The following is a 24,919-nucleotide window of genomic DNA, read 5'->3' on the forward strand; positions in this document are numbered from 1 at the left end:
TTAAATGCTGCAAGGGTGAAGGGCAATCCTACTTCATCCAAATACTAAAAGTGAAATTTAAAAATGAGGACCGAGGCTATGGCTTGGTTGGGTAGAAGTGCTGGCTGCTGGAGCATGAGGAACTGAATTCAATTCCAGTGGCCATGGAAAAAAGCCCAGAGTGGCACTGTGCTCTTTCAACCCAAGCACTGGAAAGGTGGGGACAGGCAGGACCCTATGGGTTGCAGTGAGCTCCATGTCACTGAGAGAACCTGTCCAAAGACACAGAGTGAACGACACGCGAGGTGGGCCTCTAGCAGTCAGCTACAGGGGCACAGTCCTACAGGCTCACTCCCTGCCAGTTCAAAATCAGCAGGAGCTAGAAGATCCCAGTAGCCCACAAAGGGTTGGTTAGAAGAGCAGCTCCGGCAGGTTCAAGGTCAAGGTCAGCAGGCTGGTGGCTGCTAGCCCAAGTCAGGAATCTACTTTATTCTTTGCATGGTGCCCTCCAGGGTTATGCTTGTCAGGGCTGTGAGTTTCAGTTACTGGTTGTTTCTTTTTGAAGTCCTTTTCCTGTTGGCTAGAGACTTTCTCAGCCTCCTTCCCACATGCTTCAAGGTCACAGCCTAGACCAAAATGTTTACAGAGAAAGCGAGGCACTTAGAAAGAGGACTCTCTGCCAGCTCCTGCACTTCCAGTGCCAGGCCCCAAACAAACTCAGCAAACCAAGGAAGGGATAAAGTGGTCTCTGGAACCAGGAGTTTCTAGGCTTGAATGCCAATGGGAGAGCAGATGCATTCTGCCCTATCTCCCCAGCAGCTGACACTACCGGGGCAGCGGCTGCTGCTGCTGCCACCTCCTGGGAGAAGACAGACCTGAACTTCACACCTGAAGCCCACGACTTGGTTCACTAGAGACTTGGCCAAAGGCACTGCTGGGCAAAGAACTGAAATACCTTTGACTTAAGAAACAAGTAACCCCAAACTAACTACCCACTTTACTCAGCAACAACAAGAAAATCACATTTGTCTTTTTTTGCATTTCTTTTGTTCTTTTTTTTTTTTTTTTTACAGCATTTGGCTTAAAGACATGATTTAAGGCCTAGGGAGTACAACTGTGGTAGAAAAGGCTTGTCTAGTATGCCCCTCCTCAGCACTGGAAAGAAAAATAAAGACTTCATAACTGTTAGATTTTTTTGTTTCTTTCTTTCTTGCGGGTGTGTGTGTGTGTGTGTGTGTGTGTGTGGTGGTTCAAGACAGGGTTCCTCCGTGAACAGCTCTGGCTGTCCTGGAACTCACACTGTAGACCAGGCTGGCCTTGAACACCTGCCCCGGCCTTCAGAGTGCTGGGATTACAGGCATGAACCACCACAGCCTGGCATCATAATTGTTAGTCTTAGGAATATATCAGAGATTCCTCCTCTTAGCTCTGTGAATCCTGGAGCGATGGTGAGGATGCATACACATGGGATTTTTTTTCAACAGAGAGGGTACATAATAGGAGCTTGGTGCCTTTTGTTTGTTTGTTTTGGTTTGGTTTTTTTTTGTATTTGTTTTTCAAGACAAGGCTTCTCTGTAGCTTTGAAGTCTGTCCTGAAACTAGCTCTTATAGACCATGCTGGCCTCAAACTCACAGAGATCCACCTGCCTCTGCCTCCTGAGTGCTGAGATTAAAGGCATGTGCCACCACTGCCTGGCTGAGTTTGGTGATTCTTGATATCCAAGTATCTAGTACTCGCTGGGCTGTTGTGAGAGCTGAGATAGTAAAAGAAGCTCCTAGTATTCAAGAAATGTTCAATGGGGTGAGTTCATGGTTCCAGTCTCCTTGGGGACTTTCTTTAATAGCTTAGTTACTTTTACTGTTGCTGTGGTTAAAAACAAACAAAACCAACCAACCAACTAAAGAACAACAACAAAACACAAAACCATAACAAAAGCAACACAAGAGAAAAGGGGTTTATTTCAGCTCATACTGAAAGGGTCCATCCGTGGCAGAGGAACTGAGGCAGCTGGACACACTAGACCCAGAGTCAGAAAGCAAAAGACAATGAATGTTGGCTCTCAGTTCACTTTATCTACTTTATCCACTTCAGAATTCCTACCCAGGGAATGGTCTTGCTTACAGTTGAAAAGGGTCTTCTGCAGCCAGAGAGATAGCTCATAAAAACACTTGTCGCTCTTGCAGAGAACCCAGATTCAGTTCCCAGAATCCATACAGTGGCTCATAATCATCTGTAATTCCTGTTCTGTAGGACCTGACTCCCTTATCCCCACAGCCTCATAACCATCTTATAAAGCAAAGTGCATGCATCTCAACATCAAAAACAAAAATAAAAACCCAGTGGTTCTCAACCTTCCTAAAGCTGCAACCCTTTAATATAGTTTTTCATGTTGTAGTGATCCCAATCATAAAATTAATCCACTGCTACTTCATAATTGTAATTTTGCTACTATTATGAATTATGATGTAAATATCGGATATGCAGGATATCTGCTAGGTAAAGAGTTGTTTGATCCCCCTCACAGGTTGAGAACTGCTGCCATAGCCAGTAACAGTTGCGAGTCTCTTAACTGAGTTCCTATAAAATAAAAAACAAGTTACATACTTCCAATGTAAAATGGCACAGGGTAAACATTTCCATTCCAAAAACGACAATTAGGGGCATAGGAATGATTGGATCAAAGTGAGACCAAAATCCAGGAGGGCAAACACTAAATCCCACATCTTTGTGTGTAGCATCCGAGGCTTGTAATAGAATCATCTGGGCTCCAAATGGCCCGGATGGCCCTGCTCCAGCTCTGCCGCCGGTGGCACACATAGCCTCTCTCCTAGGCTGGCTCCACTGCGCTGTCAGTTCTTGGCAAACACCCCATGGTTCTCGCATCTCTAATGCCCCCTAGTCACCCCAGCAAGCTGGGTGTCACCTTTACAGCTTCACGCACTGGCCTTTCATGGCCTCCTTGTAGGGACTGTGACTCTGCCACCCATTTCCTGGTCTCAGTGGCTCTCTGATACCCCAGGTCAGGACTCCATGACTGCTTCTAAATTTTCGTTTTTAATGACTTCCATACCAGTGCCATGTGGATGATGCTGCCAGATTCGGTTGCCAGCTCGTGATGCAGCTACAGCAGTGTTCATATGCTTTCTGGGCTGACCTTGATGGAACACGTCCTTAGGTGATTGGGTCTGAGCAGAGAACACTTATGTCTAGGCTCTCCTTTCAAACACATTTAGACCCTCCTGCTATGGAGCCACTGATGGGCAGGATCTCGCTCTGGGCGTGCCTTTCCAATCCCCCCAGTGCAGTGCAGGAGGTCTCTCTTCGGTGGTGCTGTTCTACTTAATAAACTGCAGTTTCCTTACCACTCGCCTGAATGCTCTCCTAACTTAAAGTTTCCTCTGCTAAACAATTAGTCTATTAGCTTTAAATTCAACTTCATTCAAGTTCTCAGGATAAAGACAAAACAAAGCTAGAGTCTTAGCCAAAATATCACACAAATGGTCCTTAGCTCAATTCCTGGCGTAGTCTTTGTTTCCCTCTGATAACTCACGAGCTGGGTCTCCACTTTTTGTATTTTTTCCACACTCTTGTATTTCAAAGACCCTTTAAGCTCTGTTTCTAGCCTTCCAGGGCTTTTCTAGTCCCGAGTGCCAAACTCGTCGACATTCCTCCCGTAAATCAATTCCAAAGGCTTAAGAGCCGTGTGGTCAGGTTTATCATAGCAATTACCCCATTCCTGATACCAATTTTCTATCTTAGTTTCTTTTCCTGATGCTATGATAAAATAGCATACTGACAAAAGCAGCTCTGGAGAAAGGCTTATTCTATCTCATAGATCATAGGTACGGAAGACACCATGATCCTGAGGTAGCTGCTCATACTGCATCCACAGGTAGAAAGCAGAGAACCAGGAATGTGAGCACTCCGCCTGCTCTATTCATTTTCTATAGTTTAGAATCCCCCTCCTAGGGAATAGTCTTCCCATATCAATCAACCTAATCAAAATAATTTCTTTCAGACATTCCTAGAAGCTAACCTTAGTCTAGATGATAGCTCACGGGTGCACCTGGAGGCTTGACTCCTCAGTGATGCTGAATCCGGCCAAGTGGGGACTGACGACCTTATGCCTGTAATTCTATCTAGTTTTGAAGTTTGTGGAAACATAATTGTATATTGTGAAGAAGAAATTCAGAAGGAACCAAGAGACATGTTTCTCTTTCTTTCTTTCTTTCTTTCTTTCTTTCTTTCTTTCTTTCTTTCTTTCTTTCTTTCTCCGTGACAGGGTTTCTCTGTAGCTTTGAGCCTGTCCTGGAACTAGCTTTTGTAGACCAGGCTGGCCTCGAACTCACAGAGATCTGCCTGCCTCTGACTCCCGAGTGCTGGGATTAAAGGTTTGCATCACCACTGCCTGACTGAGACATGCTTCTTGAGTGTCTAGCATATGCCTATCATAGAGAATTTGAAGAATAATAACATAAATTGATAAGTGTATATATATATCATGTATATATGACACACATTTCTCATGAAATGCAGAAGAAAAATCAGGGGTTGGGTTCTAGATGCACATCTGCACACAGCTCAGTTGTATAAGTGTCTTAGGTGCCACAGCAGCTAACATACTTCGGGATTAGTGTTCTCATATGTTGAATACCACTGTAAAAGGACATTCTTCATTTACGTCAGAGCTTGCTTAGAAGACAGCAAATTGAATAATTTGTCATGTGTCACCTGTTCTAATTATCAAAATCTGTTAGAGACCATGAACTCCGAGTGTCCTTGGTGAGCTAAAGCAAGAACCTCATGGGCCTCTCTGTCAAGATTGTTTTCCTTAACTAATGAATTATTGTGTTGTAGGATATTTGTACATTGAGTGGAGATGTGTCATGGTAATTGGTTTAATAAAGAGCTGAATGGCCAGTAACTAGGCAGGAAGAGGTTAGGTGGGACTTCTGGCGACAGAGAGGACTCTGGGAAAAAGAAAGATGGACTCACTAGCCAGACGTGGAGGTACAAGATGGAAGAGAGGTAAGGCCACATGTTCTGGGACAGGTTCCAAAGCTACAGAGAAACCTTGTCTCAAAAAATAAAATAAAGGGCTCAGTCCTCTTATAAAAAGGTGAGAAGGAAAAAATAGGCTTCTTAATTCTCCTCTATCACTGTATGTCCTGCCATAATACATCTCCCCTCGAGGACATAAGCCATCTTAGGAGCAGAAAGACAGCCCTCAGTAGACACTGAACCTGTTGGCCTTTTGATCTTGAACTGCCAGCCTCTGGAACTATGAGCAATAAATTTCTTTCCTTTTTAAGTTACCCTATCTCAAGTATTTTGTCATGGCTGTGTATAACTTACCAAGCATAACTGTGAAATCCCATCCTGGACTATAAGCAAATGTCTTTTGCCCTCAGCCAGGTGGGATGTTCCTTTGCAGGAAAACAGGTTCAGCTGTGTTTGTTTTGCTTTGCCTCTCTTGTGGCCTTTATTACTACTACTTGGCAACATTTGATATTTGTAAGTACTTCATAGTTTATTGAAATTATTCCAGATTATCAACTCATTTGGGAAGAATTGTGGTATGATCAACAGGATGGGCTTTTGACCCACAGAGGGTCAGCATGTTTCACTGAGCAGCTGGTCTCCTGGAACAAAGCATTGCAGCAGTCACCGATCCATGCTTTGCCTGGACTTTGTTTGTTTTTCATGTCAGGGTTTTGCTATATAACAGCTCTGGCTGCCCTGTAACTCAATTCATAGGTTGGCCTGGAATCCACAGAGATTGACCTGCCTCTGCCTCTTGAGTGCTAGTATTAAAGGCATATATCACTACTGCCTGGTTCAATCCAGCCTTTTATAGTGGTTGGCTCTTCCTCATTATATAGACATCAGCTCAAATATTATCTTTTAGGGAATCTGGCCAATCTAATAATTTCTCCGGATTATTCTCTTTTAAGTATTTAGCAGATACTAAAAATTATCCAGATGACGTATACGTGTTGGCCAAACACAGAGAATGCTAGTTTCATGAAGTCGGGCTTTGTCTGGCTCCTTTGATCACCATGTAGGGTATCATAGCTTCCCCCCAATAAGTCTTTCTTGCAGTGAGAGAGAAAGAGAGAGTGGCTGGCAAAATCTTAATACCATAATCAGCTGCCCCCAGGAAGAAGGATTTGAGAAACATACTGCAGAGGCCTCTGGGGGCTAAGAAGACTGGGACACTAACACTGTGTGTTACCATAGCACTGCTGACCTCCAAAACCCGATGATCCTCATGCTCCATGACGGTGTGACAGGCCCCATCTGTAAGATACAATGATACAGGGTAACTGGCTGGCTGCTGTCAATACCTAGGCCTTCCATGTGCATCTCTGCAAACAACCCCCACACCTAAACTCATGCCGCAGAGGCAGAAGGAGGTAAAGATGAACCCCTAGAAGTCTAGCTTCTAGGGATCCTCTGCAGAGTCTGCAATTTCTGGCATCTCCAATTTTCACATTTCTACAAGTTTTGTGTCAATACATCTGTTTGTATTTCTATTAGCATAGGGCTCCTTTAAATTTTCCATCATTTGTGAAATCTGTTATCCCCTAGTTCTTTATACTGTGCTTGGCAGTCCTAGCTAAGGGACACATATTTGCAGTGTTTTGACACTCTGTTTCCTTTGCCGTCCATTTGCCTCTGATCGAAACTCTCTTTCAGCACCATTGATTCATTCTCCAGTAACACTTACTGAGCATCTACTATTTATGAGACTACAATACATGGAGACTACAGTTCATAGCTACCGCATCTATGGCTCCTACCGCAATGGGAGTTATCTTCGACAGGACAGAGAAATACAAAAGAAACAGAAACATATTGTGATGATTGGTAAGCTAAGGAGGGGGAACTCAGGATGTTAAGGGAAATGTAGAAAATGTCAAGTAATCTTAAAATAGGTAATGAGGAAAGATTTTCCAAGATCAAATGATCTGAAGAGCAAGTAGAGTCAGCCAGATAAAATATAAGGGATGGGGAGGCCAGGAATAGACTGCGTCTTGGAGATAGAGAGGATGCTTGCCATGCAAGCAGCAATTTGGAATGCTTGACTAGTATGACCGTAATAGAGTGCAGAGGAGGGGGGTGAAGGAAAGCAGAGAAAGAGAGAGCCTGAGCACATGCTGGAGGCATAATGAAGGGCCCCTTGTTAAGCACTTTACAGCAGAAGGGGATTACAAAGTCATAGAAGAGCTGGGCATGGCAATCTCAGTCCTCAAGAGAAGCAGAGGCAACAGGTCCTCTGCAGAGTCAAATCCGGTCAGGCAAGGTAGTTGCTGCTGTGAAAGCAACAAGTGTAACAACTTCCACTTCATGCCCCTCCCCACCCCCAAGTTACAGGAAAGTTTAACACTTAAGAAGAGTTGGTTTAAAACTGCCTGAGGGTGGGGGGAGGTAGGGGAAGGAAGCCCAAGGGGCCTCAAAGTTTATGAAGAACAGGGAGCAGCCAAGTCAAGCTGGAAGCCGGAGAGGTGGCCCTCCCTAGGGAAATGCACACCAATTGGTTGTCCAGTGAGAAATGGTCAGCCCTGAGGACATAATATATACAGGTAAGATTATATAGACTCAACAGGCCATAGTTAGGAATAAATATTTATATACAAGTACATACATGCATGTAATAACAAGTAATGAAAAGAGAGGACATGGATTTAAAGGCAAGCAAATGGTTCCAATGGAAGCTTGAAGGGAGGAAAGGGAAGGGAGAAACGTAATTAAATTACAATCTTGATAAAAAAAAGAATTGGTTTAGACCTGTTTTTTTTTCCATAAAGTTTGATCAGTAACTTTACAATTCTATGCCTGGAAAAACAAGAAAGGACTTATTAAGATTGAGGTAAGGAAAGGCATTAACAAACTGTGGGGCCTCAAAATAACTGGAGTGAATCCCTATCTCATCTTCCTTTTAGAGACAACCTTTCCCATCATGATAATCTCTTTGTAGCTGGTTCCCTCCATCCCAGGCATTTCTCTAACTAATACCTCTGGGATTGTACCCTTTCCCAACAAAGTCTCACCCTTAAAGCACAGGAATCTTAAAGACTGATTGTACTTGGGGCCTAGTTGACATTTCTAATGCTTTCCTAGTAAAGACCACTATAGAAATTGTAAGCATTGCAGCTCAGAGGGAAATGGATCCTGGCAGTCGAGAACCAAGGAATACTAAGTGTTACAGCTCAGATGGAAGAGTATTCTGGAAATTAGGGGCCCAGGAATACTGAGTGTTACAGCTCAGATGGAAAAGTATTCTGGCAATCAGGAGCCAAGGAATACCACAGTAAACACAGCAGTTTGCAGTCCTGCTCTAGGGAAAGGTTTCCCCAATGTAACAGCTCTGCTTGGGCAGGAGAGGGCTTCCCCAGTGAAGCTGTTACAGTTCAGCTCTGGTGCCCCCCAACTGTAACAACTCTGGTAGGCGAGAGGAAGGTGGGAAAGGTCTTCACCCAAACCTCATTCATGAGCTTAATTGGGAGGAAAGAATCCAGGAGGATGGCTGCCTCTGCCAGGGTGGAAATAGCAAACTGAACAGGTGCAGGGCTTATACAGGGCTTCTTAGGGGCAGAGGTTTTCCAGGGAGAAGAGTCTCGGGATGGGAAATGGTCAGATTTCAGTCCCTTGAGCTCAGACTGATTAGATGGCTGCTCAGGGATTTGTTGGTTTTCTGCTCAGTGATTGGTTCATTTCCCTGCACAGGGATTGGCTGCTTTTTCATCTTAGTTGTTCAGAGGCAGATTTGGTTCTGCTTTCAGGGTCAAAGTATATTTCTTACACTGGCCTTTTTTTTTTTTTAACCTTCTGGCTCTAGTTTCAGGGTCAGGGCATATTTCTTTCACTGGCTCTGATTCTAGGGTCCAAGCGTGTTTCTTTGGCTCTGGTTTCAGAGTCAGGGTGCATTTTCTTGGTTCTGGGTTCAGGGCTAAAGTATTTCTTTCACTGACTCTGGTTCCAGGGCCATGGTGGGTTTCTTTCACTGACTCTGGTTTCAGGGCCAGGGTGGGTTTCTTTCACTGACTCTGGTTCCAGGGCCAGGGTGGGTTTCTTTAACTGGCCCTTTAGCCCTACAAAAATGAAATGAATCCAACAAAGAAGTGGAGAGGGCTGATGGGCGGGTAACGATCATAAACAAAGAGAGCATTGTTTCACTTGATCATTTATTGAGAAACTCTTTGCTTGAGCTTTTTTCACTCTCAGCTTGACATGATGACACCATCCAAGCTTTCAGGAGTCCAACCTCTTAGGCAAGGAGTGACACACTTTTTTGGTAATGCCAATGGCTAAGCAAGGAAATAAATATTTTTACCCTGACAAACAGCTACTACATGGGTGTGGTGATATTTTGTTTGTAATCTCACAAATAAAGCTTACCTGAACATCAGAGTGCAGACCTAAATTACTAGTTAGCCAAAGAGGCGGACACATCTTTAATCCCAGCACGTGGGAGACAGAGGCAGATGGATCTCTGTGAGTTCAAGGCCCAGCCTGGGCTGCACAAAATTGATCCAGTCTAAAAGAGAAAGAGTGGGGCCGTGGAGGTCCATACTTTTAATCCCAGTACTTGGGGGGGGGTGTCACATGCCTTTAATCCCAGCACTAGAGAGGTGGAGACAGGAAGGGATATGGCTGAGCAGAGAGAGGATTATAAGGCGGGAGGAGACAGGAGCTCAGAGCAGTCTGAGGATTCATAGAGACGGATGCAGTCTGAGGGTTAGCAGAGACAGGATCACCGATTCGGTCTGAGCATTGGTAGAGGTAAGAACTCTTTAGTGGCTGACTGCTCTGCTCCTCCGATCTTCAGCATTAACCCCAGTATCTGACTCTAGGTTTTTATTATTATTATTTTTTTTTTTGTTTTGTTTTTTCGAGACAGGGTTTCTCTGTTGTTTTGGAGCCTGTCCTGGAACTAGGTCTTGTAGACCAGGTAGGTTTTTATTATTAATACTGATTAGAATTCGCGGTCCAGATGGGAGCATTATCTATCTTTGCCACATATTTAGACCAGGTGTTCCTTTTGTGATAAGAAGCTGGGATGATGCCCTTCTGGCTTTCTGAACAGGGTGTGTATTGGGGGGAAGCCAGGGCGGCAGTGTACATACTATTGCGTCTGAAGAGGACACGGTCTTTTCTCAAGCAGTTCTCTCTTGCCAAATGTTTGGGCTAAATTTATGTTAAAATCAAAAGCAAGCAGACCTACCAACTGAGACAATTGATGATGCACAGCTTTCCAACTCTAAGAACGTTCTCCTGGTATGTGATTTAATGTTTCTGGAAAAACAAAAAACGATGCCACAAGAATGTTATTAGTAGGAGAGGGCTCACAAGAAATGTTTACAATGTAGACATTGCGTTAGAGACTGTAAGCAGAACGCACTAGCTTTTCCTTTTCTTGCCTCCATCTGATCCTGGAACACGGTGACAAGGACATTTTTTTTTTTAACCTCAGGACAAGTCCAGAGACAAAGACAATACATTATTATTGCACTTCAATTCTCTTCACCACTGTTTCCTTAAAGGATTTATAATCAGGCTAGGGCAGTGGTTTCCAAAGTAGGAAAGGTATTCTCTTTCCAAAGCGGATCTCATTTTCCCTTCCTGTTCTATAACTAAGATTTTTTTTCCCCCAAAAAAATGTTCTTGTCTTTGTCTTTACCTGCGGCTTGTAAGAAAAGTCCTCATTGCCACTCCTCTTCCAGCCTCGCGGGAAAGCTTTCTCGGGAGGGTCAGCTAGGAAAGGACAGCGTGGGAAACCGGAGGAAGCAGCTGCCGACCAGCCAGTCCCCGCCCAGCGCGTTTGGGTTCGCGGTGCGGCCCCTTTAAGAGCAGGCCACGTCCCCGCCCTCCTCCTGGCGGGGCCGGCGGTCGGTGGCGGCCGCTACGGTGCTGACAAGATGGCGGCTGGCGGAGCTGTTCCTGCGGCGCCTGAGTGCCGGCTTCTGCCCTACGCGCTGCACAAGTGGAGCTCCTTCTCCTCCACCTACCTTCCCGAGTAAGTGCGGGGCCCCGCGCTCGAGCTGTCGGCGCTGCTCGGCGGGAGCGCGGTCGGGCCGAGCGTGCGGTGGAGGGCAGCGGAGCCCAGAGGCCCAGGCGGGGCCTGTGAGGGGGACGCGCGGCCTCCGGAGCGGAGCGTCTCGGCGTGGCGGCCGAGAGCTCCGGCCTGGCGGGCCGAGGCTGGGGTGAAGGCCCGGGGAGCGAGCTCGGGGCGGCGGCGAGGGAGTTGAGATGGAGCGGGGCTCGGAGTCCAGCTGGCGTGCGGGCGTGCGAGCCGCCCCCGCCGTCAGAGGTGGCCGGGGCGTCGGGGGCCGGGCCCTTCCAGGACGCCTCGGCCCGTGCAGCCGCGGAGTTCCGGAGCCCGCATTAAAAGTGCTTAGCTCTGCCCGGGCGGTGGGAGAAGTTAGGGAGTCCATCTGCATCCTGGCAGGAACTTGGAGGGCTGGCAGAGGGGTGTCTTTGCTGTGGGGGCTGGAAGTTCGGGGGAAGCTAAGGAAGGAGGGCAGGTCTGGGGGCGTGCTGCTCGCCTTGGGGAACTACCCTCTCAGCAGAAAGGGCTTCACGAGCAAAACAGGGAACCGATGTATTTTTCTGTTGCTATACAAATAAAATGACTGCATCTCGGGAGTGCACTGAACAATGACCCCCCTCCCCCATTTATATTTTTACAATCCCTCACATTTGTCCAGAGGTAGCGTCTCAGGCAGAACTCTCAAAGCGAAGCTGCCAGTAGAAGAATCTTCCTAGACTGCCAGCCTGCCCTCCTACTCACCAGGTCAAGGGTTGCCAATGAGACATTGTAGCCATGGCCCAGCGCAGGCTGCTGACCTGTGGTCTCATCTGGCCGGTTGTGGCCTGGTGATGCCTGCTACATGGCCACATCCCCTATTGATGTTGGAACCCAGCTTTTAATTTGAGGGTGAGCTAGATCAACACTAACCTTCAGTTGAAGTTGCCATGTGGCCATAGGTACCAGAACCTCTGTTTTGGTTTGCTTTTTGTTTTGGCTAAGTCTTCTTTGACTCCGAAGCTACTTCACATTTTTCTGGGTCTAGGTTAAAGAGTTGGTGGCGGTCCACTACCTCAAATGGCGTTTTTCTTTTTCTGATCTTGAGGGAGACTACTTACAGATTGGTTGGCTGCCCTTCCTTTAAACTTCTGGTGTAGGCACAAGCCTTGGAAATCCCAAATCCCATTTGAGTTACCTGTTTCGTATGGGCACGTTAAGGAAGAAAGCATTTCTTTAGAGTTGATCTGGTGGGATAGTGACTTTAATCAGATGCTGATTTGGAGTGGACGGAACCTGCTGTTGCAGTTAAAATGTAACTGGGAGAAATCCATCGCTATAGGTTTCTTAAGGCCGTTGGGAAAATAGTATGCAATACATATATAACTTGTACTCTCGTTTAGTGTATCTTGTTTAATCTCAGTGACATTTTAAAAATGTAGTATAGTTTCTTATTTTAAAGCACCATAGAGTTTAGTAATCTGAAAACTTGCCTTTGAAGGAGAGTGGTTGAGTGTTAGGCGGCTTGAGATTGAGAATTTTGTCAGGCTAGTTGGTGTGTGCCTACTTTAATTATAAAATTATTGGTTCTGAATTTAGTAGTCATGTTAGGAAGCATGACTGTTATAACTTTGTATGATGGGAAGTTTAAGAAAGGAATTGACTGTTTTTGAGATGGGGTCTAAATGACCTCCAATGGGGTGAGACAGTAAAAGGTATTATGCGATATCTTAAGCAGGTGCGAATTTTTTTTTTAAGTGTAGCCAACCATTTGTTGAAATTGTTCACAAAACAGCAAATATTTATTGACAGAAATCTAGGCATTTTGGGGGTGGTGAGATCTTATGTCTTTCATATGCCAGTCTGTATTATGAATTCTTCAAGTGTTAAAAGCTGAGCCGTGTAGGAGATGCTTGTAATGCAAGCGGAAGCAGAAGCAGGAGAATCAGAAGTTTACCGTCATCCTCAGTTACATAGTAAAGTTAAGGTCAACCTGGGCTGTCTGTGTGTGAGACCTGTGTTGTCCCTCTCTGCCCCCCCCCCCCAGATCTCCATTTTCCAGATGTGGAAACAGACATGGAAAGGCCATTCACCCACGGGAGGCTAGACCCTAACCACTGCTTCTTTACTGCTTTTATACAGATGTTTGTATGAGGAATCATAGAAAGAATTCTTCAATTAAAGGCATTTGTATTTTAGTTAGTTGTTTAAAGACATGTAAAGGTCTAGAGAGTGTTTTCTGTACAGGCTTGAGGACCCAAGTTCAAATCATAGCATGGACAGATTCGTATGGCAAGTCTGTCACCCTATTGCTCTTGGTAGGGTAGAGACTGGAAGAACCCTGAGGCTGAGTCCCAACCTACTTCTAGTTCTAGGTTCAGTGAGAGACTCTGACTTTAAGGAGCAAGGTGGAGTGTGATAGGGTAGGGTACTTTATGTCCTCCTGGCCTCTCTGGCACACACACTTTTCTGTGCATATATACCACGTGCATAGGACTGCCCCACCCCCCACACCATGAAGTCATGGAAGAATTCCAATCTCAAGTTTCTTTCTAGAAAGCCATTTCTCCTTTAACTCTTAAGGTTGATTTGATCCTTAAAATGTTAAAACAAGTCTAGTTAAAGATAGCACTTTTTTTTAAAAAACTTGGAAACTAATATTGGCCTTTTATTTTCCAGTGTGTTTAATTTGCTTGTATTTTACCTGTTTCTAAAATTTATACCTAATTTGAGAGCTAAAGGAGGTATATGTAAGTGATCATTGGTAGAATTGAACATACTACATGTAAAAACATTTTATAGTGATCCCTATTCTTATATGTTTATTGTTGTAGGTTGTGATAATGTTGGCTATAGTTACTCACTGTCCTTGAGATGCTTTTTTTCATATAGTTTTGTTTAATCTTAAGCACAAACCTGCAACGAGTTTCCTGTGTTTTGCAGATGACAAAGCTGAGACAGTATGTAAGATACTTGCCCACACCATACAGCTTTACAGAGGCTTGGCAAGCTCTTCTTTAAGCCCACTATTCACTGGCTCTACCAATAGCAAGCAGTTATTGTCTTCCATTCTCTCCCAAGCAGTTAGATGAGTTCCTAGACTTAATCTCAGCCCAAACACCAAGATGAATGTGATACATGTGTTACAGCTAGGGAACCTGAGATAAGGAGGTTACCCTGCTCAGCTCTGAGGAGGACTCTTGTCCTGGGCTCTCTCTCGACTTCCCTAACAAGTTCCTTTAGCTGCTTCAGTATGCAATGTGATTGTTCTGTGCCTGCAGACAAAATTTGCTCTTATGTTAGAACAGCAAGGGGTATTTTATATTGGTATTTATGGTTTTGCTATGAAAACTGAGTCTTTAAAGCTGACTTTACATCTTTGATAATTCCATTGATGAGAAATAATTCTCAATTTTATTTTATTTGAATGAATTAAATAATTTTAATAGTAACATTTGGTTAGGATAGACGAATTTATTTCAGCTCAACTAATTAAAAATTTTCACATTTAAAAATAAGTAGGTGTTTTGTTCTCATTGCAGAAATGGAAAAGGTTTGTAGTTAGCATAGTTTTTAAATATCCACAGAAACAAATGTAAATTACCCTAATCCCCCCCATGCAGAGATTCCTGCCCATCCTTCAGATACATGATTCCAGGTCTGTCATGCCTGCTTATCTTTTCAGCTTAGTATTTAATGTCCTTTTTATGCTCTTTAGTATACTTAAGTAAGTATAGCTGAGTATTTCTAATTGAAAACCCATTAGCTCTGAAATCTGAAACTTTTGAGCATCTATATTTTGGATTTTAGAGCATATCGATTTGGGGACAATTTGGATTTTTAATTTCTGTATTAGAGATTCTTAGTCATCAAAGTCCAAAATTTAAAGAATTCCAAAATCAGAGAGAGATATTCTGTTCCAGTCATTTTGGTTAAGGGATGCTCATTTTATATAATAGACATTTTCCTATGAGATTGAATATTCTTTTTTTCACTTGCATGGATACATTTATATTCTAGATAATGATATTTAATTGGTTTCCTACTATTGGGGCATTTAACCTTTTTTTACTTTTATTTTTGCTTTTGCTATTCTTTGGTCACTATGAATAGTGAGATTCTTTGTCTGATAATTTTTTTTAAAGATAGAGCCTTATGTAGCTTAGTCAGTCTTTCAGCTTGCATTCTAGCTGAGCTTGTTTCATAGCCCAGTCAACCTTGAACTTGCTGTGAACTGTTTGTCTTTGAACCTCCTGCCTTTTACTCCCAGTTGCTGGGCTTACAAGATGCACCACCACACCTGGCACTGATGAGGCAGAAAAAAAGGAAACTCCTTAGTTCTTAGTTCCTAGGTGTTCAACAGCTGGATTAAAGGCACTTTAAGCAAGACTATTTGCTGATCTCTGTAGACTGTTGAATTCTGGGTACCTGGGCTAGGTCATAAACATTCTTGGCAATTTAGAATCACATTGTTTCTGTTTTTAATTTTGTTTGTTTTTGTTTTATTTTGTTTTGAGGCAGGGTCTCACTATGTAGCTCTGGCTGTTGTGGAACTCACTATGTAGACCAGGCTGGCCTCCACCCCATAGAGATCGTCTTGCCTCTTCCTCCCTAGTGTTAGTACTAAAGGTGAGCATCAACATGCCCAGCTTCATTTGTTTTCTGAAACAAGGTCTCACTCTCTAACCCAGGCTGGCATAGAATTTACTATATAATCCAGGCTGACCTTCAATTTGAGCCAACATTCTTGCCTTAGCCTTTAACTCAAACACTTGGGAAGCAGAGGCAGGTAGGTCTCTGTAAGTCTGAAGCCAGCTAGTATACATAATGAGATCCTGTCTATGAAAAAAAATGTAGAAAAACAAATGGCTCTAATATTTGCATTAACTTTTTGGGCATGATACAGGAAGTTCTTGATGTTTCATATGCAGATAATATGTATTTCAATGCTTTATAACCATTCAATTCTGCTACATTTCGGTCATTCAGAAATTACCTTTAGAAATGAGAGATTTCCTGATTTTACTTAAGTGACATTTTTATTTATGGTTTGTGTGTGTGCATGTGCACGTGTGTCACAATGTGCTTGTGACAATCAGGACAATTTGGGAGTTAGTTCTTTCCGTCTTATGTGGGTCTTGGGATTAAATGCAGGTCATAGGTTCACTGGCTTTTACTGCTGAGCTATCCTGATGGTTTAGAAATGAGAGATTTATAGAATGTTTCAAAAAAATGACCAGTTAAGATCTCTGATTATTACTTATTTATAATACTAGCTATTAAAGTCTGTAAAAAATTATTTTAGAGAAGAAAATTTATAGAATGATTGATCTCTATAGGCTGAATATAGACTATTGATATAGTGTCTGAATTACCTTTGAGGGCATACCCCATGGATCTTGAGATGGTCAGGCTTGTTGGCAAGCACCTTGACCTGCTGAGCACTCTACCCTCACACCTTCACAGTCTTTTTGGAGACAGACTCTGTCTTACTAGGCTAGTGAACTGCTGGGGTGGATCTACCTCTCTGCCCCTCAGCGCTGCCACCTCTGCTTTCCATGCGTGTGCGTGTGCGTGTGCGGGGATCTGAACTTCAGAGCTTCCTCACGCTGTGTAGTAACAGTCTGCCAGTGAGCCGTCTCCCCATTTTTTAATGTGGTAGGTGTTTTCTGTTTCTTTTTGTTTTGTTTTGCCATTTATTTATGCTTTCTTTATTTGAATGTTTTAGAGTTTTTATGTTTTTTGTCAGTTTTATTGTTATTTTCTTTTTAATGGTATTATAAATAGAATTATTTTCTTTTAAAAAATTGATTAGGGGCTTGAGGGATGGCTCAGTGGTTAAAACCACTCATTGTTCTTCCAGAGGACCCAAGTTCAATCCCCAATACCCACATATAGCTCATAACCACCTGTATACTACATCTTCTTCTGGCCCCTGTGGTCACTTACTCTCAGATAACATACATACAAACATACACAAACATATATACACATAATGAAAAAAATTAAAATTTTTTTTATGAAATTCTTTGGCAATTTCACATATGCATATGATATTTTTGTTTTTTCTTATCACCCTTCTCCAACAAATCCCTTTCCCATACTTATGTCTTTCTTTGGTATTGCATTGTAGCCCACTAATGTAATAGTTTTTGTTTTGCCTTTAACATTGGCATTCTTTGGGAAAGCAGTTTTCTCATCAGCAGACTTTAGGATAATACTTCTCAGAAAGATCATTTGTTTATAAGCCCCATGACTTATAAAAATCCTTCAAATAAAAATAATGGTTGTTTATATATGAATATGTATATATACATTCATATACATGTGTATATGTGTGTTACAGGTAAAAAGAATGCAGTTTATTTAAATAGTCTTTTGTTTATGATAAAATAAATGTTACCCACTAAGAATTATCCATCTTTTAAGATATACAGAAGGAAAGTCACTTTTATCTTCATATGGAATTGATTTGAGTGACCTGAAATCTGCCCCTATAAAGTTGCAAAGTAGCAACTAAGTGAGATGCCCTAGCCTAATATACTTTGGATGACAGGTAATGAGAACTGGAAAATGAGGCTATTAGTTCTAATATATATGTTGAAGACTAGGATTTTCTGTTTGTATGGATTAGCAGCCCCTTAAGTTTAATTTTTTTTAACCATTTAACCATAACATTATCCAGATTTTACTTTCATTTATCCTTTGGCTAGAATTTTGTCTTTTCATTTTCTGTTCCCCCTGATGGGTTATGTTTATATTGACCAGGCTGGTCTCTCTTCAACACCTGTGATCAAGCAAGTTCCCTGCCTCAGTGTCCTATTTGTACCACTATGCCTGGTTTTCTTGTTTAAAATTGAATTTACTTTTTAATATTTTGTTTTCTGTCTGTCTTGTCGTATTTTTCTTTTTTCTTTTTTTCGTTTTGGAGACAAGGTCTCACTATTTTAGCTTTGGCTGGTTGACCTGGAATGCATTACGTAGACCAGGCTGGCCTTGAACTCAAATCCACCTACCTCTGGCTCCTGAGTGCTGGATTAAAGGTACATCACCACACCAGGCTCTGTAGCTATCTTTTTTACGTTGAATTATTAGCTTTGCTAAGAACATATTTTAAATAACCTCATACCTTTGCTGAGACTAGTTTTATGGCTCAGTATTTTGATAAATTTATGTATTCTTGAAAAGACTTTATTCTGTTACAGACTGTCTTTCTTGTATGTTTCAAAAGTCAAATTTGTGGATTTTATTGTTCAAATGTTCTGTAATCTATTGTGTTTTTTTTTAAATTAAGTTTTATTATTTTGTGTGTCTGTATGATGTATGTGCCATGGCCTGCAGGGAGGTCAGAGGACAACTGTGGAGTCTATTTCCTCCTTGACCTTTACCTGGGTTTCTGGCCTCAATCTTGGGTCACTAGGCAGCAGCTGTAGATGACTTTAAATGTTAGCCGTTTGCCGCCTTGCTTCTTTTTCTTTTTTTTCTTTTTCCCCTTAGAGCATAGGTGATTGAACCCAGGCCCCGTGTGTGCTAGGTACATACTCTTTCACTAAACTACATTCCAGCTTTACTGATTTTTAATTTTTTCTCCTTTTCATTACCTCAGGGTGATTCTGTGGTTATGAATCTGCATTTTTCCTTTTATTTCTTCAAGTACTGTATGTTTTGAAGTCATGTGATTAGATGCATACAAACATAGCTTAGCTTTATCTCTCTAGCAAATTGGGCCTTTGAATGGGTATAACATGCCCCTTTTTATCTCTAATAATACTTTGTGGTTCCTGCTTTTGAAATCTACTTAGTGTGGTTTCATCTGCATTATTTGGGTTGCTGTTTGTTGGGTGTAAGCTTTACTTAGATTTTACTTAGTGATGCTGGTGATTGGAACCCAAGACTTCATGCGTGCTAGATAGCTACTTGTCCAGCCCTCCTCTTACTGTGCATGTTTTGTGTTTTCATATTTGAGGTCTATTTCTTTTTAACAACACACAGATTTTTCAAAATTAAGATTGTTCATCATTTATTTAGAAAGAGAATTTAAATGAATGAGAGAGTGTGAGTGTATTTATTTGTGTACACATACCATGGCATATATGTGGACATCAGAGGACAAATTTCAGGAGTTGGTTCTTTTCATCCACTGTGTAGATTCACGAATTAAAATCAAGTCATCGGTCGTGGTGGCAAGTACCTTTACCCACCGAGCCATCTTACTGTCCCAAGATTTGAGTATTTTATCTTACTGTTAAATTAGAGCTAGCTCAGATTTCTCTTTCCTCCTGCATATTGAAAATACTATGTTTCAGGCCTCTTTCTGTGATTACAGGCCTGTGTGCTCATCTTAGCATTGTCTAAGCATCTGCTTACTAACAATTACTTAGTTGTGTTTTGCTTTTGGTTTTGTTGATCTATAAATCTTTTTTGAGACTTGTTTTTTGTAAGGTCTAGAATTGAAATTTAATCTTTTTTATAAATATGTGTTATTTTTCCATTCCTGTAACATGATTTCATGTTAATTGTACTTTTAATTTAAACATTTGTGGCAACTATGTTAAGTCATGTTTAGAGGGGAGACAATTGGGTTTAGTGTCAGTCTTTTGGCTTATGACTATTAGTATTTATTACTTTAAGAATATCCTTACATTCCTTTACTGTTGACTAGTATATCTTATTAAGGTTGTGACTGTGGTGGTGAGAATGGCCCTCCAAGGCTCACGTAGTTGAATGTTTGGTTCCCAGTCGGTGAACTGTTTAGGAACGATTGGGAGGTGTGTCTTTGTTGGAGGAAGTGTGTCACTGGAGCTTCCATGGCAGGCCTCTCTCTCTGCCTCCCTCCCTCCAACTTTACTGCTCCAGCACCATGCTTGCCTACCCACTGCCCTGCTCCTTGTTAATGATGGTCTTGGACTCCTCCTCTGAAACTGTAAGCCATCCCCCAGTTAAATACTTTCCTTTATAAGTTGTTGCAGTGGTATTTTATTATATTTTAACAAATAAAGCTTGCCTGAAGATCAGAGTATAGAGCTATAGGTGGTGGTACACACCTTTAATCCCAGTAGTCCAGAGACAAAGGGATCTCTGTTAGTTCAAGGCCACCCTGGGCTTCACAAGACCAAATCTGTCTGAAAGAGAAACGGAGCTCAGACAAAGGTGATCCCTGCGCTTCAGATACCACGCCTTCAATCCCAGCACTAGGGAAGTGGAGAGAGAAGTGATGGGGCTGGGTAGATGAGGCAGGAGGAGAGAAGAGCTCAGTGTGGTCTGAGGTTTGTTGGAACAGAGGCAGCCTGAGGATAGGATCATCCTTTCAGTCTGAGTATTGGTAGAGGTGAGAGCTTTCTATGGCTGGCTGCTTTGCTTTTCTGATCTCTCAGCTCTCACCCCCGAGTACTACAAGTTGCCTTGGTTATGGTGTCTCTTCACAGCAGTAGAAGAGTAACAAAGACAGTATTATCACCTTGCGTTTGTTGTAAAAGAAATGGACTTATGTAAAGAAAACTGAATATTTTTTAACACCTTTAGGTGTGATACCCTTACTTTTCATTGTCCACTTCCCCCATTTGCCATTTTCATTTAGGTAGCTTTCATTAGAAGAATCATAAGACTTAACAACTATTCTTCAAATGTCACTTAAAATGCTTTTTTTTACTAGGACATTGTCTACCCCCCTCTTCTCCATAATTCTGGTAGCTGTCCCCCACCTTTATGGTTGAATACTTGATAACAATATGTGCCTATTTGATAGATCATGCATTATATTTTTCAGCCATGTACTTATTTGTCTTGTTACTTGCTTAATAGTTATCCCCTTCAACTGGACCGTGAGCTTCATAGGGAGTAAGGTATGCTCCCCCACCATTGTATCTAAGCATAATGTTTATTACTATTCGAATAGATGAGTGAATTAAGACATTTTTAATTACATTTTTCTTTCTAAGGGTAATTTTGGTTTGGCACTGGAACATCATGTTGACATGTTCAAAACAGAAAATAATTTATTTTAAATGTCTTAAATGGTTTTCAGCAAAGTCTGAGAGTATCTTAAATGAAATGGTCAGGAATTTAATTGGAAGAACTTGGAATGGAGTGTTTCTTATCTGTGTCTTTGAGACTTTTATTATGAAGTTACTAAAATTTTTAAAGACAATATTTCTAATAAGAACTTAAAATTTTCAGTTTAATGCAAAAATTTGATTTGCCTAATAATAGTTTCAAGGATACTACCAATGTTTTGATTGATTTTAGGATATGGTTTCTTCTAATTTCTTGATTATAAGTATTTTTAGGGTTTTTTTATATAATATTGTTGTTAATGTATAATTTATATACAATATATTTTAGCTACTTAAAATAACCAAATCAGTGGGTTTTAATATATTCAGAGATAAATGCAACTATTATTGTAGTTATTTTACCATGTTTTTGTAGTTGCTATGAAGAATAGTCCCCTTCCACTGACCTTCTGTCCATAAGCAGGTACTAAGTACTCTTTGTCCCTGCAGATTTTTTTATTCCAGGTCTTTCATATAGATGGGATGATGAAATGCATTTTTTTTGTGACTAGCTTTTTCTACTTACAGTGCTGCTTTTAAAGTTCATGCATACTATATCATGTGTCTGTGCCATATCTATTTCCTGTCTGCTAATATGAATGTGTAAAGATGTGAAAGTAATATGAATGTGCATTCATTACTTGATGGGTGTTTGGATTATATATACTTCTTAGACATTATGAACAAGGTTTCAATAAACATTGTTTAATGTGAAGATTTTTTATGTGAACTTAATGTTTTCATTTTTTCCACATGTGCCTAGGAATAGAATTTCTGGCGTTAACTATTTGGGGAATGGTCAAATTTTTTTATCAGTTCTTTTTCTTCCCCCTTTCTTATTGAAGAAGTGCCTAAAAAACTATTAGTTATTTTAAAATAATTTATTTATATCGATTAAAATAACTCAATAAATGAAAGCCCTATATTGAAAATGACCACATGGGCTTAGATTAATTTGCTGTTAAACTCAGTTGTACTAATTTTTGTGGTAGGATAGTCTTTTATCTTCCTTTATTTTTGTTGAGAATGTATATGTCTACATATTTACTCTGTACTTTCATCCTTGGATATATTTGCTCCTATCTATTATTGTGCATACTTTACATGTACACATATATACATAACACACTTGATTTGTGTTTAGAAAATTGACTTTTAGAATTATATTATTTAAGGCTGGGCATGGTGACACACACCTTTAATCCCAGCACTTGTGAGGCAAAGATAGATCTGTGTGAGTCTGAGGCCAGCTTGCTCTATATAATTACTTTCAGGTCTATATAGTAGCCATCCAAAGCTACATAGAGAAACCCTGTCTCAAACAAAAATTATATTATTTACATATAAATATGAATAAGTTATTTTTGAAAGGTATGAAACATGTTTATTAACTCTCCTCGTATAAACTGAAGCATAGATTTTTAAAGTGCTGAAAATAACTTCTAATTTCTCTCAGCTCAGAATTTTGGATAGTTGAAAATTCATATATCTATGACTTTGGCATTTGTTGAAGTCTTGATTTTCAGCAGGCTGTGATACTCTGGATGATAGATTAAACACAGATTTTGAAAAATATTTTTATTGCTATATTATGAGTTACAATTAGAGCTTTTCAGATTTTTGGCTATCTTTACCACAAGGTATAGGGTACTTTACTGACTTCTGGATAATATTTAAAGAGGTAAGAATATCTGATTATGCTGTAGCCATTGTTTTTCAGTAGAGTGACGTAGTTGAAAGCAGTAAAGGCTATGTTTAGAGTTTCAGTTGGATTAATATTGGCAGGCTTTTATAATTATATTTTCCATACATTCTTATATAATACAGGGAGTGAAATAACAAATAAAGTAAAATTGCAAAAATGAGCACTGAACTATAAAGATGGCAGGCAGTCTGTAGAAAATAAAATTGTTACTAGGTGATTTTGAGGACTTTACATCTTGGACAGAGAATTGAACAGAGTACAAGAGAGAGATGAAAATATAAATTTATTAAAGATGAGAGTAAAAGCATAGAGTGCACACCATAGAATGGAAGCAGGCTCAAGCAAGCATGTGTCTCACGCTCCATGTCTTAGAGTTTTTATTGCTGTGAAGAGACACCATGACCACAGCAACTCTTATAATGAAGACATTTAATTGGGATGGCTTGCTTACAGTTTCAGAGGTTTAGTCCATTATCATGCCTGGGAACATGGGTGTGTGTAGGCAGAAGTTGTGCTGGAACTAAGAGTCCTACATCTTGCAGGCAGCAGTAAGTCAACTGAAAACACTAGGTCGTATCCTGAGCATAGGAATCCTCAAAGCCTACCCCACAGTGACACACAGTGACACACTTCCTCTGACAAGGCCACACTACTCCAACAAGTCCCACTCCCTTTGGGGGCCATTTCCTTTCGAACTATCACATTCCACTCCCTGGCCCCCAAAGACTTATAGCCATATCATAGTGCAAAATAATGCATTCAGTCCAACTTCAAAAGCCCCTCTTAGTCAGTAAAGTCCAAAGTCTTCTGAGACTTAAGCAATCTTTTAATTGCAGCCTTTTGTAAAATCAAAATCAAAAAGCAGATCACTTATTTTCAACATACAATGGCACAGGATACCATTTCAAAACATAGGGAAGGGAGCATAGTGAGAAAATATTAGACCAAAGGAAGACCAAAAACCAGCTGGGCAAACTCTGAACTTTGCATCTCCATGTCTGATGTCAGAACACTCTTCAGATCCCCAACTCAGTTCAGGTTTGACTGTAACATACTTCTTTCTCTTGGACTGGTTCCACTCTCTGTTAGCTCGCCTTTGGTATCTCTAACATCTTGGGTTCTCTAAAGGCAATCCAGGCTTCAACTTCATGGCTTCATGCAATGACCTCTCTATTAGGTATCCGTTTCAGGGACGCCCCGACACATGCCTGCCCTCAGCAGCTTTACTTTATAACTCCTTTCTTCTATCCTTAACTCTAAAGCCAGAACAACCTGGCCAAAGATGCCAAATTCCATGGCTTACTGGGCCTGGAACATGACCCCCTCGTTCAGTTACATCTTCACCAGTTTTCTGTCTTTCACAGCCTAAGGTTGGCTGTCCTGAAACTTGTTCTGTAGACCAGGCTGGCCTCAAACTCTGACAGCCTCTGCCTCCCAGTGCTGGGATTAAAGGTGTGCCCCCTACATTGGCGCCCCTTACACTGGCTCTAAGCTTTTCTTTAGTTTGTTTCCACAAGTTAGAAGTTTAGCAAGGTGGGATCTTGCCCTGAGGTCACCACTCCCTTTATTTGATTTCTTTATCTTCTTGAACACAGGGTTGATGTGGGATTCCCTCTGTTTGCTGTGAATATGTTTTCTTACCATTAGTTAATAAAAAAGCTGCTTTTACTTATGGAAGGGCAGAATGTAGCTGGGTGGGAAAACTAAACTGAATATAGGGACAAAGAAGGCGGAGTCAGGCAGATGCCTTGTAGCCACCCAAAAAGCAAGATGTGAGGTAACGAACCACGAGCCTCATGGTAAAATTCAAAATAAAATCATCATGCAGCACACAAGCCCTAATCTGCCACTCAGCGTGCTGCGCAGCCTGGAAATGTCTCTGTGTATGATGGTGGGCTCTCCTGTCTGTGCCTGCCTAGCAGCCCTGATCCACCCGCTTGCCTAGGCAGGGAGTGCTGAGCTGCAGGCACACTCTTAGCTACTTCCTCCTAACCCAGAGTGGGCAGGTATACAAGCATCAGACCTGAAGTAGGTGGCGGGCCACACAGGTTAGCCCCAGATGTTGGGTGCCAGATGTAGCTAGAAGTGTTCTCCATCCTGCTGGTCCCCCTGGACTGGATTTTTTTTCACACATCTGTTACTGAAGCCACTCT

The 24,919-nt window shown here is 41.5% G+C and overlaps 1 protein-coding gene and 1 long non-coding RNA gene across 3 annotated transcripts in view; one reads left to right on the forward strand and one right to left on the reverse strand.

Annotated features, from left to right (window-relative positions):
* Positions 1 to 1,714: 1,714 nt before the first annotated feature.
* LOC142838366 (uncharacterized) lies at positions 1,715 to 10,751 on the reverse strand. Of its 2 annotated transcripts, XR_012908549.1 has the most exons (4): positions 10,665 to 10,751; positions 10,209 to 10,279; positions 6,231 to 6,280; positions 1,715 to 5,622 (listed from the first exon to the last, which is right to left on the reverse strand). It is a non-coding gene; the product is annotated as an uncharacterized LOC142838366 (long non-coding RNA). The 2 variants fall into 2 exon arrangements; XR_012908548.1 differs by having other exon boundaries at positions 1,715 to 6,280.
* Positions 10,752 to 10,878: 127 nt separating this feature from the next.
* Mkln1 (muskelin 1) overlaps positions 10,879 to 24,919 on the forward strand; it is a 120,152-nt gene continuing 106,111 nt past the window's right edge. Inside the window, exon 1 of the mRNA XM_075953747.1 lies at positions 10,879 to 11,000. Coding sequence (XP_075809862.1) covers positions 10,903 to 11,000 — 98 coding nt within the window. The 5' untranslated portion in view covers positions 10,879 to 10,902. The remainder of the gene's footprint in view (positions 11,001 to 24,919) is intronic.

Source organism: Microtus pennsylvanicus, chromosome 19 (assembly GCF_037038515.1).
Source record: "Microtus pennsylvanicus isolate mMicPen1 chromosome 19, mMicPen1.hap1, whole genome shotgun sequence".
Classification (NCBI taxonomy): domain Eukaryota; kingdom Metazoa; phylum Chordata; class Mammalia; order Rodentia; family Cricetidae; genus Microtus; species Microtus pennsylvanicus.